The following is a 17245-nucleotide window of genomic DNA, read 5'->3' as shown; positions in this document are numbered from 1 at the left end:
AAATCAAGACAATCTTTTGTGAAATTAAAAGCAGGGGTGGTAACATTAAGAGTGCAAAGGGAATCCCACTGTTAAATGCGGAGGACGTTTCGGATGGGTCGAAAGAGTACATTAAAGGCTCCTATGAGGGTGAAGATTTGTCTGATGTGATAGAAAAAGAAACTGGAGTCAATTTAGAAGGGATAGGAGATCCAGTATTAGAATCACAATTTAAAAGAGCTTTGTAAGACTTAAGATAATTCCGAAGACTGCAGGAGCTGACAACTGCGAGAATTATTGCACAATCAGCTTAATAGCTCATGTATCCAAGTTGCTGACGACAATAATATACAGAAGAATTAAAGGAAAATTAAATTGAGGGTGTGTTAGAATTACCAGCTGCTGCATGCTCGCGAATTTAACAGTGACCCTAATATGGAATAAATTTCCTTTGGTTCACGTCTATGGTCAAATATTTTTTTGTCATCAGACTACCGGTTTCGGTCTATAATGACCATCTTCAGATCTGCAGCAAAATAATGAAAAATCACAAATACACTAGCGGATTATCTACAGCTTAAAACAAATAGACCATAATGAAAAGTATTACTGACAGACATGCGCATTTGCGCGTTTTAAATATGAAAAATATATTTGTTTTATAAAAACATGTCATAATATACTGGAGTCATAGTGGCATCGTCAAATGCTAAACACAAAATCAGCGCCAGTATCGTCAAGTATATATAAATAACAGTATATACAAGAGTCATCTTGTCAACAGCACTACTGTTCAAAACAAACTGCCGTACAATACCCACAAAATGTTTGTGTTGCAAGTTCGCCAGATGTTGCTACTGTAGGAGTACACGTATTCTTCAATGATTAATTGTACGATTTAAAATAAAGGAGTATACAACCAGTAAAGTCTGTAATGGGCTTCTAAGGTGTAAGAGGCATTTCAGTAATAAAAATCATTGGAATAAAACATGATAAATATTAGATTGTTAAAAAGGAAAAAGTGCAGAGACAGTAATTGAAATAAGCTCAAGTGACGATATTCTTCACCTCCATGATTCACCGGCTCCTTCGTCCACCTTTGCTCGAAAACGAAATCCGCGAAGAACTCAGCGTTTTAGAGCAGATAGCGGTGGCTAAAGGCTTTTCTGTAAACTACGTCACGCCTCCTTACAGTAGGCTAAAGACACGTGTAACAAACAGCATTCACACTCACACAGAAAATAAAACCATTAAAGAGAGAACGAAAACCTTTCCTATGAAATTTAACGGCTAAATGTCCCTGAAACTAGTAAAATGTTTTAGGAAATTGATGTTAGATGTGGCTTTCAGGTTAACAACAGCCTAAAACTGCGAGTAAAACATAAACTGAATGGGACGGATGACAAATCTGATGGCTCTGGAGTATACAGGATTGATTACAGTAACAGTGACAAACACTGTATTGGCCAAACGAGCCGCTTTTTTAACGTAAGGTTTAAAGAACATTTACAACCACGGAACAAGACTGCTTTCGGATAGCATTTACCTGAAACTGGTCATTCTATAAGGAACATTGAGAATAGTATGCGTATTCTGCGAGGCTAGAAAAAGGCCGCGCTGTTGTTAGAAAAGCGCAGAAAAACAAGGGCCGACAGACGTGCTTAATTGACGGAGCAATTTCGTGCGCAATGCCTACTTTGCTTTGTTTGACAATGCTCTAAGACAGTTTCACCTAGTATAGAGTGCCTTACATATTTACTTCGCTTCCTTGCGTTGTGCGCATAACTCTAGTAAGTTTCCTAATTCCTTCTCTGTTTATATAATAAACTTCATTAACAAGATGATCTTGCTCATGCACTGGTACGGGGTTTTATCATTCTTTTCTTGGAACGCGTGCCGCAGGGTAGGAGGCCCCCCCCCCCCCCCCCCCCCCCCGGCGGTCACGTTCCACTAACCACTTCTCGCCTCTGCGGCGTTCTCGCATTAGCGCCAACAAAGGGCACTGATTACCTGCGGCAGTCTGTTTTCATTCCTTGCGCTTCTGTAGCTATTTGTTTTGTAGTTTTTATATGGCTTTGTGTACACGGAAAGCTGTTTATTATTTGTGTCGCACTCTTGAGCGCATGTTACTTACTGTCTCTTCACTCTTCCTTTTTTAACAATCTAACTTTCGTCATGTTATATTGAATTGCTTTTTATTACTATAATGCCTCTTACATCTTATAAGCCCATTACAGACTTTAATGCTTGTATCCCCCTTTATTTTGCATTGTACAATTTATCATTCAAGAATATGTATACTCCTACAGTAGCCACATCTGCAGAACTTGCAACACAAATATTTTGAGTCTACTGTACGGCATTTTGGTTTGAACAGTAGTGCTGTTGACAAGATGACTCTTGTATATACTGTTATTTATATATATTTGACGATACTGGCGCTGATTTTGTGTTTAGCGTTTAACGATGCCACTATGACTCCACTATATTATGACATGTTTTTATAAAACGACGGGCTAATGCAATGGATAATAGTAAGGAACTTTAAAAGTTCACGATTATTTTCACAGTTAAAAAAATTCACAATCACCAATTGTCAGGACTATCTGTATGGGGTTAGGAGTCTGTATGGACTAGGCGAAAGTAGTTTATACTTTTTAGTCCTACTTAAAGACGTGCTTTATTAAAAATTCTTTTTTATTTAAATAATTATTTTCTGCTTTTAAGTCCTGTGTCTGAAAGTTTTCAATAGATTTCAAGCATTTTGATGAGGTTACAAGGGAAAAATGTGGTAAATTTCAGGTTTATTTCTGGTTTTTTTTCTCTCTCTCTTCACGTGACGGTATTGCTACCTGCTGAGTATCTCTTGCTGAAAGGCGCTGAAGGTGAAAATTTGCAGAGATTCGAGCTCACGTAGAGGCTTACCAGGAGCCGTTCTTCCCGCGAACCATTCTTTATTGGAACAGCAAAAGGAGGAAATAGCCGTGGTACACGAAGTACCCTCTGCCACACATCAGACAAGAAAGCAAGTTAATACTGCACCGTCATGGAGGTCTGAGCTGTGTTTAAAATTTCTCTCTAGCTCATAGGAAAGTTAGTTTGAAAACAATTGCAAAATTTGTACCGAACATGCTAGTAGACAGACAAGAAAGGCACCTAATAAAAACGTCGTAAAAAGTGTTACAGGTGACAATAACAGTCTAATTGGTCAAGAGAGTAGCTCCTTAAGCGACAGCAGTTTTTAACATATTAATTTACGGGACAAGTTACAATGCGATCCCGACGTTAGCGAAATTATCAAGTTTTCACGAACGGCCTTGGAGACGTATAAATATCTAATGACGCTCTCTACTCTTCGCATTTCATTTTCTCTGACATTGCCTCTTCCATTTCGACCTCGAAAGTATTCCTGTCTCGGTATTTCCTGATTGGTTAGAAGTTCAAAATACAACAGACTTGTGTTATATATTTGATCTTCCCCGGCGCCAGATCAATTAGATTTCGTTAATTTGCCTTACTATTTGTGGTTAACAGTCCTCAACGAATCTTTTTTATACCAGTTCCGGTGTTTGCCACGGGGTTAATGGCTTTGATTTTCTCCACTGAAGAGTTGCAAGCAGCAGCTTTGTTAATTCGATTGCTGCTCTTGTGTGTACTAAAGATACTCCTTGACAAGAAAAAGTGAAGCACACAGTCGGTTGTCAATGTCCCTTCGTACAGGTACACACGATCGCTGAGTGTGTAAATGATTGGAGTTGCAGTTCTTTGTAATCGGTTCAACGGCGACAAGTATGCATTAGTGCTGTTCGTGTTTCGTGTTGTTACCAGGCCTCAAGGGGTATACAAGGAGCGTGAACACCTTCAGATGCTGAGCGATGACAGCGGACACTGAGATGTCACACACGCATGTAGAACAGCGTTGTCAGCACCTGGTAAGAGTTTGAATGGGACCTCATTCTGTATCTCCATTTGGCCGGCTGGTCGAATCGTGCAGTATCCAGATTTGTGGGATATTCATTTATGACAGTGGCCCGATGTTGTGCTGCGTGGGAACGTGAAGGCAAGCATTCTCTTCGTTACGGTTCCGGCCGATCACACCTGACAGCAACAATAGAGGATCGCAATATTGTACGCAATATACATCGTAACCACTTCACATCTGCGCCAGTCACTCGAGAACGTGCAATGAACTCCCGGCAACATTCTGTGTCATCACGGACCGTTGGTCAGAGCCGGGCAGCAGCGGGGCAGGTGAGTTGCCGTCCCTTGCGTAGGGCATCGTTAACACGACTACCAAACAACTGCGTTTGCAGTGGTCACGTGAATGGGAAGCACGGACTGCTGACGAATGGCGTCGCAATGAGGTCAGCCATGAATCGTGGTTCTGCAGTACCCCGGCTGATCATCGTTGACGGATATGGAATCGACCTGGGGAGAGGCCACATTCTTCCAACGTTTCGAAGAGGCACAGCAGTGTTACTCCTGGCGTCACTCTATGGTTTCAGGTGATCTCTGATAGTGACTGAAGGAACTGTGACGGCACAACGTTACATCACTGATAGCCTGCGTCCTCATGTGTTAACTGTCATGTGATAGTTGCGGGCTTTCCAATAACTACGCTCCCTCCGACTCAACGTTGAAATATTGAAAGTTTTGGCTGGTTTCGTTGTCTAGAGGGTGGGACACGTAGTTGCCGCATTACGAGCCAAACACGGCTGAGTCTACAGTATACAATATGAATACACACATGAATCGAATGGTCGAAGGTTCTTATCACTCGGCAATTGCGAATTAATATAGAAATTTATAAATGAAAGATTACAATTAAATAATATCTTCAGGTACTATCTTAACGACTGTAAATGATGAGTACGATAGTAGAAGTACTTTTGAGAATGCGGTACATTTCCGCCAAACACTTACTGGTGTCGATGGTCCAGTAATTAAATAAAATGCAAGTTGAATAACAGGGAAACAATAGATTACTATTGCACGTAATTAGTTATGAACGACAACATTGCTCGCGAGAAATTCACTTCTAAACGCACACTACGACCACGGAAATCCCACAAGTCCGCACTCCGACATGTTTCTACCCTCCGCGACCACGCGCAAACCGCTCCACACTCTCCAAGTCTCCCGCGACTGTCGCGCCGTCGCGTCCAGCCCTTTTCCCGTCCTGTGCGGCTGTCCCTCGCGCCGCTCTCTCCAGAACTACCCCCATGTCCTCTTTCGACAAACCTCCTTCCCCACTCACATACAGTCTCACCATTAACGAGCGCTGTGATTGGCTAGAGCGCTCCCTCCATGTCTCCAAAATAACGTACACTCACAAACATATTTAAGCGCATAAGAAATACTGGATTTACATTTAAATACTTGAAATTAAATAAATATTCCTACGGCTGGACCATAAACACACTATTAAATACATAAACAAGTTAAATAAACATATATCAAAGGAATAGTAACAAAAGGTAGTCCAGTAGCCTAGTGTCTGTGCTTTCTAAAACACAGTAAATATTTAACCAATTTATTCATGAATAGTATATATCGGATATAAACAAAGACATAGATGAATAAATATATTTATAAGCATGCTGCTACCGTTTTTTCGTGTAACTGGGGAGTACTTATAGCCTGACGCGAAAAGTGTTTAAACCGACAAACTCTGGGAGGTTGTAGGGGACATCAAAAGAAATATTTTTCCCTAATGTCATTTTTTCCTATAAGGAGTATTTAAACCGGTGGAGGAAGATTTATCTGGCGGTAAATTAATCAAACCAACAAACACTTTTCCATTTTTTTATGACCAAGAGACAACACATTAACACAACCCAATTTCAATTACAGTGGATTTTCAAAAATGCCTCCATTGACACGTAAACAAAGGTTAAACCGTTGGATCATGTTCTGTCTGACACGGGCAAAAACCCCAGGAGTATCCTGAATTGTTCCTGCTGCTGCTACTATCCGGGCAACCAGATCCTCTTCTGATGCAGCAGGCGTTGCCTAAACAAGGTTGCGCATCTCTGCCCATACAAAAAAGTCCAGAGCGGACATATTTGGGGATCGAGCAGGCCATGATACAGGACCACCTCTGCCAATCCACGTTTCTGGGAACCGTCGGTCCAGGAATCGACGCACACGACGACTGAAATGTGCCGGCGCCCCGTCATGTTGGAACCACATGTGTTGTCTTGTAGAGAGCGGGACGTCTTCCAGCAACTTCCTCAAATTGCAGCGTTCTTGCTGTGCGACGCCGTCCCTATCCAGGTAATCTGCTAAATGACCCGGTCTCACGCAGACGTTGGCACACAGTAGCAAAGGTCGTATGATGCGGGATACGGCGATTAGGATATTGTTGTTGATAAACCCGCTGCACAGCTCGTCCGTTGTGGTGTGTTACGTGGTACTCACCAACCATATCAGCGTACTCACTCCAGATGTATCGATCCATTAGTAAACAGAGACAATGCACTACTACACTGGTGGACAGCAGTTGCCTACAACTGAAGAGCGTAATACGCCCTCTAACAACCGTAATACGGCCTCTAACAACTGAAGAACGTAATATGACCTCCACTGGTGTAAATAATCCTCATAGGAAAAAAAGATATTAGGGAAAAATATTTGTTTTTATGTCCCCTACAACCTCCCAGAGTTTGTCGGTTTAAATACTTTTCACCCTGTATAATTTACTGTCAGATACTAAATTTTAAACTAATAAAGATATTGAAAATCTGATTACACCATCAGAATCATCGTGCAGTTAATAGTAATGTACATGTTTCTTTTTGAGGTTCACCTGGCTACTATTAATTTCTGTACGAAATTTGATGGTTTCACAAAATTTGCCGTCTTTGGCACTCCCGGCGTGTCTCTTCACCGACATAGCGTCACCATGGAATTCCCAGCCACGTGGTCCTGCCGTTGTGCGCCATCATGCGGTTGCTAACGAGCCGCGGCTTGCCCAGCGGCCCAAGCGGTGGCCGCCGACTCTGAACTTAAAGGCGCCGCAACTCGTCTGTTACCTCACATAGTATTGCGATACCATTTTTCAATAGGCAAATGCTCATTCACACGCGGCATGTGTGTCTATGAACTGTCTGGATGAGGCTGTACTCCCGTGGCCGACAAGACCCCCAGATTTGTCCCTAGAAGAATGTGTGTGGTACCAGCTGGAACTTTCCAGTATCCAGGATATTAAACACCAATTACAACAATTGTAGGCAGCTTCCTTCAAGAGAGGATACAACAGCTTCATGAAACCATTCTCAACTGAATGAGTGGTAAAATACTGAAAAGTTTTTTGTAAATTTGAATCGATATTGTAATCACTGAAATAACATCACATACACCTTCAAGCCGTGGAGTTTGTTTTCGTTTCCTCCTTCCATTCTGGGTGCTTCTTTCTTTTTTTTTTTTTTTCAATAAATTCAGCAATGAACTCTCTAGAGCAGAGGCTCCCAAAATTTTCTTCTGGCGGAACACTTTGAGCATCTTGGTACTCTGATCGAACATCTAGTTCATTTTGAAGGTTAATCAAATTTTAAAAAATGAGAAAAACTTATTCAGTGATTACTTCAATTTTAAATCACCACCAATAGCACAGAAATCATAATACAATTTTAAAAAAATAGCTAGTATTGTTCAAATGTTATTAATACTCTCTCACGGAGCAGTTATTCGCTCGCATTGGAACAGCTGTGTTCTGCGGTACACAGTATGGTAAATGCTGCTCTAAAGCACTTGTGCTTATCACCCATTTTAGGATTCAGCTTGCAAATGGAGGGCAGAAACACTAGACTGAACAAATAGCTACTTTAACACATTTTGATTGATTTGCGGCGAATGTGATTTGGGCATGCAGATAGTTGCATCTGGGCCGGCCTTCATGCGAGATACAACGGGAAGTACCGTCTGTCATACACTTCTCAATGATTCACAGAGTGTGGATGTAGATGTTGATGCAGAGGGCAACACTACTAATGTTCAGCCATCCACTCCTTTACGCCACCGGTCATGTTATTCTTTGTACATTACGAATTTAATGAACACTGTGTACGCACCTGAAACCGACTATTTCATGTTAAACTACGATGGGTATCGAGGAAGTGGTTTCTCTTCGTATGTGTGTTTTGAATTAGTCGCGTAGGATCCAACTCAGCATTGTCTTTTACTCGAGAACACAGCGCAGCAGCAGACCAAGAAGAAGTAGGCCACAGGAGCCACGGCCAAAGTCGGTTTCATCCGGTGACAGTTACGTTAGGCTGCAATATGACGCGGTGCCATACAGAGAAACTTTTTACGTCAACTGACTCTTCCTGTGAAAGCCTACGTGCAAACATGTCAATTATTTGTATAAAAAAATACGAAGATTCTCAGTAACCCTCGAAACCGGTGATAATTGTCACGGATTTTCTCCACTCCTTAGTAAGACACGCTTTTATATATAAACTACTGGCCATTAAAATTGCTACACCACGCAGATGTGCTACAGACGCGAAATTTAACCGACAGGATGAAGATGCTGTGATATGCAAATGATTAGCTTTTCAGAGCATTCACACAAGGTTGGCGCAGGTGGCGACGCCTACAACGTGCTGACATGTAAATGGTTTCCAACCGATTTCTCATACTCAAACAGTAGTTGACCGGCGTTGCCTGGTGAAACGTTGTTATGATGCCTCGTGTAAGGAGGAGAAATGCGTACCATGACGTTTCCGACTTTCATAAAGGTCGGATTGTAGCGAATCGCGATTGCGGTTTATCGTATCGCGACATTGCTGCTCGCGTTGGTCGAGATCCAATGACTGTTAGCAGAATACGGAATCGGTGAGTTCAGGAGGGTAATACGGAACGCCGTGCTGGATCCCAACGGCCTCGTATCACTAGCTGTCGACATGACAGGCATCTTATCCACATGGCTGTAACGGATCGTGCAGCCACGTCTCGGTCCCTGAGTCAACAGATGGGGACGTTTGCAAGACAACGACCATCTGCACGAACAGTTCGACGACGTTTGCAACAGCATGGACTATCAGCTCGGAGACCATGGCTGCGGTTACCCTTGACGCTGCATCACAGACAGGAGCGCCTGCGATGGTGTACTCAACGACGAACCTGAGTGCACGAATGGCAAAACGTGATTTTTTCGGATGAATCCAGGTTCTGTTTACAGCATCATGATGGTCGCATCCGTGTTTGACGATATAGCAGTGAACTCACACTGGAAGCGTGTATTCGTCATCGCCATACTGGCGTATCACCCGGCGTGATGGTATGGTGTGCCATTGGTTACACGTCTCGGTCACTTATTGTTCGTATTGACGGCAATTTGGACAGTGTCCGTTACATTTCAGATGTGTTCCGACTCGTGGCTCTACCCTTCATTCGATCCCTGCGAAACCCTACATTTCAGCAGGATAATGTACGATCGCATGTTTCGGGTCCCGTACGGGCCTTTCTGGATACGAAAATGTTCGACTGCTGCCCTGGCTCGCACATTCTCCAGATCTCTCACCAGTTGGAAACGTCTGGTCAATGGTGACCGAGCAACTGGCTCTTCACAATACGCCAGTCACTACTCTTGATGAACTGTGGTATCGTATTGAAGCTGCATGGGCAGCTGTACCACGCCATCCAAGCTCTGTTTGACTCAATGCCCAGGCGTATCAAGGCCGTTATTACGGCCAGAGGTGGTTGTTCTGGGTACTGATTTCTCAGGATCTATGCATCCAAACTGTGTGAAAATGTAATCACATGTTAATTCTATTATAATATATTTGTCCAATGAATACCCGTTTATCATCTGCATTTCGTCTTGATGTAGCAATTTTAATGGGCAGTAGTGTATAAACGAAATATCTTCTAAAATGCACTGCACATAGCAAAGTCTTCAGCCTTGTGACAAGACATGGTGACGGACAGGGTGAGCAGCAATCTGCGGCTGTTTGCTGTTGATGCTGTGGTGTACGAGAAGATGTCGACGTTGAGTGACTACTGGGGAGGGTACAGGATGATGTAGGCAAAATTCCTAGTTGGTGCGATGAGTAGACAGCTTGCTCTAAATGTAGAATAATGTAAGTTAATGCAGGTGAATAGGAAAAAAATATCTCGTAACGTTCAGATAGAATATTGATAGTGTACTGTTTGACAGTCACGTTGATTAAATATCTAGGCATAACGTTGCGAAGCCACAGGGAATGAAACGATAAGGACGGTGGTATGGAAGACGAGTGGTTGACTTCGATTTATTGGTATAATTTTAGGAAGGTGTGGCTCGTCTAGAAGGCACACTGTGTACAGAACGCTAGTGTGACGCATTCTTGAGTACTGATTGAGTGTTCAGGATCCCGCCACATCAGATTACAGCAAGACAATTCGAAGGCGAGCCACTAGATTTGTTACCGGTAGGTTCAGTGTTACGTAGGTGCTTCATGAATTGAAACGGGGATTGCTGGAGAGAAGTCGACGTTATTCTATTTAGAAAATTTAGGGAACCAGCATTCGTCACTGGCTGCAGAACGAGTCTACTACATTTCGCATAAGGACCACGGAAATAAGAGAAATTAGGGCTCGCTCGGAGGAGTATAGACCGTTGTTTTTCCATCCACTCTGTTTTCGAGAAGAGCAGGAAAGGAAAGATACTCTGCACCAGACACCATGCGGTGGCTTGTGGATTATTTATGTATGTAGATGTAAAAGAAGACACACCCTGCATTTATTCAGCACAAAAGTACTCAGATTAGGCAGTATATACTATACACTGAGGTGGCGAAGATCATGGGATAGCAGCATGCGCGTATACAGATGTCGGTAATATTGCGCACACAAGTTATAAGAGAGAAGTGTATTGGTGGAGCTGTCATTCGTACTCAAGTGACACATGTGAAAAAGTTTCCGACATGATTATGACAAAACGATGAGAATTAACAGACTTTGAGCGCAAAGTGGTAGTTGGAGCTAGACGAATAGGTCATTCCATTTCGAAAATCCTTAGTGTATTCAATATTCTGCGATCCACCCTGTTAAGAGTGTGCCAAGAACATCAGATTGAGGTATTACTTCTCACCACGGATAACGCAGTGGCCGATGGCCTTCACTTAACGACAAAGAGCAGCGGCGTTTGAGTAGAGTTGCCAGTGCTGACCAACAAGCAGCACTGCGTGAAATAACCGCAACAGTCAATGTGGGACGTACGACGAACGTATCCGTTAGCACAGGGTGGCGAAATGTGGCGTTAATCCGCTATGACAGCAGACGTCGACGCGAGTGCTTTTGCTAATAGCCTGACATCGCCTTGAACGCCTGTCCTGGGTTCGTGACCCTATCGGTTGGACACTAGATGACTGAAAAACCGTAGCCTGATCAGATGAGTCCCGATTTCAAGTGGTAAGTGCGGATTGTAGGGTTCAGATGTGGCGCAGATCACATAAAACCAAGGACCCAAGTTGTCAACAGGGCGCTGTGCAAGCTGGTGGCTCCATAATTGTGTGGGCTGTGTTTACACCGTATGGACTGGGTTCACTGGTCCACTCAACCGATCGTTCACCGGAAATGCTTATGTTCGGCTATTTGGGGGGCCATTTTTAGCTATTCTAATCTTGATGTTCCCAAACGACAATGGTATTTTTATGGATGAAAATGTGCCATTTCATCGGGCGACAATTGTTTGCGATTGGTTTGAAGAACATCCTGGACAATTATAGCGAATGATTTAACCACCCAGGTCACCCGAAATGAACCCCCATCGAACAGTCATATGACATATTCGAGAGGTCAGTTCGCGCACAAAATCCTGTGCAGGAAACACTTTTGCAATTATCGACGGCTGTAGTGGCGTCATGGCGCGGTATTTTTGCTGGGGATTTCCAGTGACTTGATGAGTCCGTCTCACATTGAGCTGCTGCACTACGCCGGGCAAAAGGACGTCCGACACGATATTAGGAGGTGTCTCGTGAATTTCGTCATCTCAGTGTGAACTCTCAAGTGACTTACGGTATATTTTCACATGACTAATGCACTTGACAACCGTCTTTCGAGCCCAAGGCCGTGTAGAGCCACATTTAGTTCCGTTTAATTTTTGTGGGGCCGATACGAATGATTAGAGTTTTGCAATACGTTCTGAGTGTTGTGAAAATGGCCTACAGCAACAATCGGGGTTTCAATAGCTAATTGTGGTTAGACACTGGACTCGCATTCGGGAGGACGACGGTTCAATCCCGCGTCCGGCCATCCTGATTTAGGTTTTCCGTGATTTCCCTAAATCACTCCAGGCTAATGCCGGGATGGTTCCTATGAAAGGGCACGGCCGACTTCCTTCCCCATCCTTCGCTAATCCGCTGAGACCGATGACCACGCTGTCTGGTCTCCTTCCCTAAACCAACCAACCAACAGCCAAATGCAAAATATAAATTTACTTAAAGTGACAAAACGTTTTTAGTGAGTGTATGTGGCGTAAATTTTTAATTGGCATTGCGATATTCACTTAACTGGCTGCATAATTCTCAGCTATTGTAATTTGTTCTCCACTAAACAGAGGTGTCCAACGGCTAATCGCTGGCCTGCGTAATTAGTGGTGTGAAATAGCAGGAGTTGATTTTTGTGAGTGAATTATGTAAAACACACTTTTTCACGTGAACTTCTCAAGTTTAAGCGCTTTTCTGATATCTTGACATTCGGAATATAACAGTTTTATAGGCCTCAATGTAATGCAGAACTTAGTGGTACCGCTGCTTGCGCAGCTCATGCTTATATAGCCGGCAACTAAACGAGGTATATTGTTGTTTTTACGAAATAAATGGAATTACAACTACACATCGGTTATTTGAATCATCTCATCTACATCATCATCTCACAAATGCGTCAGCAATGTTGTAGATACGTTTTGTTTCTGTTAGATTTTTACTTTATGTTGAACGATGTGTATTACAAAAGTTTTACTAATTTATTAATTAATTTTTGTATTTTATTCCTATCAATGACACGGTTTCCCATTATAAGATATATCTGAACTGTTTAGTTAGCTTTTGTCGGAAAAATCGTAAGTAGTGAAAGCAGGAATGTTCACATTTGATTCACACTGTCGTTTTCGAAATCTTGCTTGCAAATTATACATTCTACTGAAATTTATACTTATTGCTGATATCGGATTGATAACATAATCTGCAAAAGTAAGAAAGCAACTAATATTGCAAAAATTTACGAAATTTTGTTGTTGTTGCTGTTGTGGTCTTCAGTCCTGAGATTAGTTTGATGCAGCTCTCCATACTACTCTATCCTGTGCCAGCTTCTTCATCTCCCAGTAACTACTGCAACCTACATCATTCTGAATCTGCTTAGTGTATTTATCTGTTGGTCTCCCTCTACGATTTTTACCCTTCACGCTGCCCTCCAATACTAAATTAGCGATCTCTTGATGCCTCAGAACATGTCCTACCAACCGATCCCTTCTTCTAGTCAAGTTGTGCCACAAACTTCTCTTCTCCCCAATCCTATTCAATACCTCCTCATTACTTATGTGATCTACCCATCTAATCTTCAGCATTCTTCTGTAGCACCACATTTCGAAAGCTTCTATTCTCTTCTTGTCCAAACTATAAATCGACCATGTTTCACTTCCATACATGGCTACACTCCATTCAAACACTTTCAGCAACGAGTTCCTGACACTTAAGGAGGGTAGGACGCCAAACGGGCCGACTTGGAGCAGGAGAGGCACCACAGGACATTTTATTTTCTACTGTCTATACCTTTACAAATAAATTCATAAAATTTTGTCAGCACGACCAGGAAGGATTCACGATTCACACTCAGGGCAGTGGAAGTGCAAGAACATAACAAAATAATTTTTTTAGATATGAAATTTCGTCATTTTTTCACTTACTGTTGGCTGCATTTGTTGCTATAGGTACATTTTTCTTCACAAGTAAGAGAGAGTGTTTGATGAATTTTGCACAGCATACAAACCATACTTACAGGTGTATGAAACTCTAGAATTTTCCAAGTCTATTAACAACTGTGGTAAACATTGAGATAATTGACTACAAAAATTGATTTTTTTCTAAACATAAAGTTTAAAACATAACAGGTCATTCATTTTTTCGTAAATTAAATAGATTGTAGAGTTTCAGATACCTGTAAGCATGGTTTGTATGCTGTGCAAAATTCATCGAAGAATCTCTCTTACTTATGAAGAAAAGTGTACCTATAGCAACAAATGCAGCCAATAGTAAGTGAAAAAATGATGAAATTTCACATGTAAAAAGAATTATTTTGTTATGTTTTTGAACTTCCGCTGCTACGAGTGTGAATCCTGAATCCTTCCTGGTCATGCTGACAAAGTTTAATGAATTTACTTGTAAAAGTATAGACAGTGGAAATTAAAATGTCCTGTGGTGCCTCTCCTGCTCCAAGTCGGCCCGTTTGACGTCCTAACCCCCTTAAATCTATACTCGATGTTAACAAATTTCTCTTCTTCAGAAACGCTTTCCTTGCCATTGCCAGTCTACATTTTATATCCACTCTACTTCGACCATCATCAGTTATTTTGCTCCCCAAATAGCAAAACTCCTTTACTACTTTAAGTGTGTCATTTCCTAATTTAATTCCCTCAGCATCACCCGACTTTATTCGTCTACATTCCATTATCCTTGTTTCGCTTTTGTTGATGTTCATCTTATATCATCCTTTGAAGACACTGTTCATTCCGTTGAGCTGCTCTTCCAGGGCCTTTGCTGTCTCTGACAGAATTACAATGTCATGGGCGAACCTCAAAGTTTTTATTTCTTCTCCGTGGCTTTTAATACCTACTCGGAATTTTTCTTTTGTGTCCTTTACTGCTTGCTTAAAATCGTATTGAATAACATATTTGTTAGTTATAAAAGACTGTTATGGCGTGTTTCGCTATCCGCAACACTGGCTGCCTGACTGCAGTGTGTGCTGCTTGCCCCGGAGCTGGCTGCCGCTGTTGCTGGCGTGGGCGGGCTGCCTGGCGGCCGGCCAGACCCCAGACGCCTCAGACTCAGGCTCAGGCTGGGACTGGCAGGTGCAGTTCTTCCCGGAGCTGGTGGGGCAGCTGCCCTCCGACTCCAGCACGCGGGTAGACTTCAACACCAGCGACCTCAGCGATGCCGACCGCCGCTGGGGCGTCGTCACCGTGGCCAGCCGCGACCCACACATCGCCAAGGTACACCGCTACCGCTACCTGCTGTTTCTCTCTCTCCTGACACACGTGCTTCCCGATGCCTCAGTTTGTAAAATGCCGGACTACAGAGACGATGGTCACGGGTTTGATCCCCTGCCGTTGCTAGGATTTTATCTGATCTTTACCTCTTCTTTCGTCTTGGCAATATCAGTTGATATGAAAATGCCGAGCCGTACCATAGTTCGGAGCTCACGTTCAACTGTAAATTTTAATTCTGCTGCTACTACTACGTGATCAGGCCCAGTGGACCGCACACATCTACAAGTTTCCTCCTCCACTGTATTCTGTCCATTGCTGCTATCCGCCATCCGTTCACATCTATTGACACTCGGTTTAAATCTTCATGGAGTCCATTCCTCCAACGCTTCTTGGGTCTGCCTGGCGGTCTCTTTCTGTAGGGGTGAAATCCAGGAGCTTCCGAGACCATCTGTGATCCTCCAACCGGGCCACATGGCCGGCCCACTGCCTTCGTTTGGCTTTGACAGTTCCAGCTATGTTGGGCTGCTGATATAGTTTCTCAAGCTCAAGCTCTTGACTTCCGCAAGGCGTTCGATACAGTTCCCCACAGTCCTTTAATGAACAAAGTAAGAGCATATGGACTATCATACCAATTGTGTGATTGGATTTAATAGTTCCTAGATAACAGAACGCAGCATGTAGTTCTCAATGGAGAGAGGTCTTCCGAGGTAAGAGTGATTTCAGGTGTGCCGCAGGGGACTGTCGTGCGACCGTTGCTATTCACAATATAATAAATGACCTTGTGGATGACATTTGAAGTTCATTGAGGCTTTTTGCGGATGATGCGGTGGTATATCGCGAGATAGCAACAATGGAAAATTGTTCTGAAATGCAGGAGGATCTGCAGCGAATTGACGCATGGTGCAAGGAATTTCAATTGAATTTCAATGTAGACAAGTGCAATGTGCTGCGAATACATAGAAAGAAAGATCCCATATCATTTAGCTACAATATAGTAGGTCAGCAAATGAAAGCAGTTAATTCCATAAATTATCTGGGAGTGATTTAAAATGGAATGATCATATAAAGTTGATCGTCGGTAAAGCAGATGCCAGACTGAGATTCATTGGAAGAATCCTAAGGAAATGCAATCCGAAAACAAAGGAAGTAGGTTACAGTACGCTTGTTCACCCAGTGCTTGAGTACTGCTCAGCAGTGTGGGATCCGTACCAGATATGGTTGATAGAAGAGATAGCTAAGATCCAACGGGAGCAGCGCGCTTCGTTACAGGATCATTTAGTAATCGCGAAAGCGTTACGGAGATGATAGATAAACTCCAGTGGAAGACTCTGCAAGAGATACGCTCAGTAGCTCGTTATGGGCTTTTGTTGAAGTTTAGAGAACATACCTTCACCGAGGAGTCAAGCAGTATATTGCTCCCTCCTATGTATATCTCGCGAAGAGACCATGAGGATAAAATTAGAGAGATTAGAGCCCACACAGAAGCATACCGACAATCCTTCTTTCCACGAACAATACGAGACTGGAATAGAAGGGAGAACCGATAGAGGTACTCAAGGTTCCCTCCGCCACACACCGTCAGGTGGCTTGGATGTAGATGTAGATGTAGATGCATCTGAGCCTCCATTCCCCTGTCGGACCGAAGATCTTCCGAAGCACTTTTCTCTCAAAAACAAGGAGCTTATGGAAGTCCTGTTTCCGGATACTCCATGTCTCACAGCCAAATAGAACAACAGGCTGGACCAGGGTTTTGTACAGTCGAATCTTGAACTGTCTGGAGAGATATCTGGACCGAAGCAGTTTAGCTAGGCTGCGGTAAGATCGGTTTCCTGCTTGTATTCTGGCATTGATCTCTGCTTCACATGACGAGTTCTCCGTGAAAAGTGCCCCTAGGTATTTGAATTCTTGCACTCTCTTGTAGGAATGGTCCCCAACCTGCAGTGATTGTAGGTGATCAACAGTCTCACAATGACCACGCGTCTGAACGAGGTGTACGATTTAATGTTAGTTGAAAAATGTTACACAGCTCATAGGATAATGAATTCGTGTAATAACCTGAGGTCTTAGGGTTCTGTG

General features: G+C 42.9%; 1 protein-coding gene across 2 annotated transcripts in view; it reads left to right on the top strand.

Annotated features, from left to right (window-relative positions):
* Nucleotides 1-17245, top strand: part of LOC126272082 (ileal sodium/bile acid cotransporter-like) — a 230355-nt gene that overhangs the window by 158290 nt on the left and 54820 nt on the right. The window contains exon 2 of one of the 2 annotated variants that reach the window (XM_049974655.1): nucleotides 14941-15172. In XM_049974655.1, coding sequence (XP_049830612.1) covers nucleotides 14941-15172 — 232 coding nt within the window. Of the gene's footprint in view, nucleotides 1-14919; nucleotides 15173-17245 lie in introns of both variants that reach the window. The other variant, XM_049974648.1, reaches the window with a different exon arrangement.

This window comes from Schistocerca gregaria, chromosome 1 (assembly GCF_023897955.1).
Source record: "Schistocerca gregaria isolate iqSchGreg1 chromosome 1, iqSchGreg1.2, whole genome shotgun sequence".
Taxonomy (NCBI): Eukaryota; Metazoa; Arthropoda; class Insecta; order Orthoptera; family Acrididae; genus Schistocerca; species Schistocerca gregaria.
Note: the sequence above shows the minus strand (reverse complement) of the source record. Positions and strands in the feature narration are given on the sequence as shown.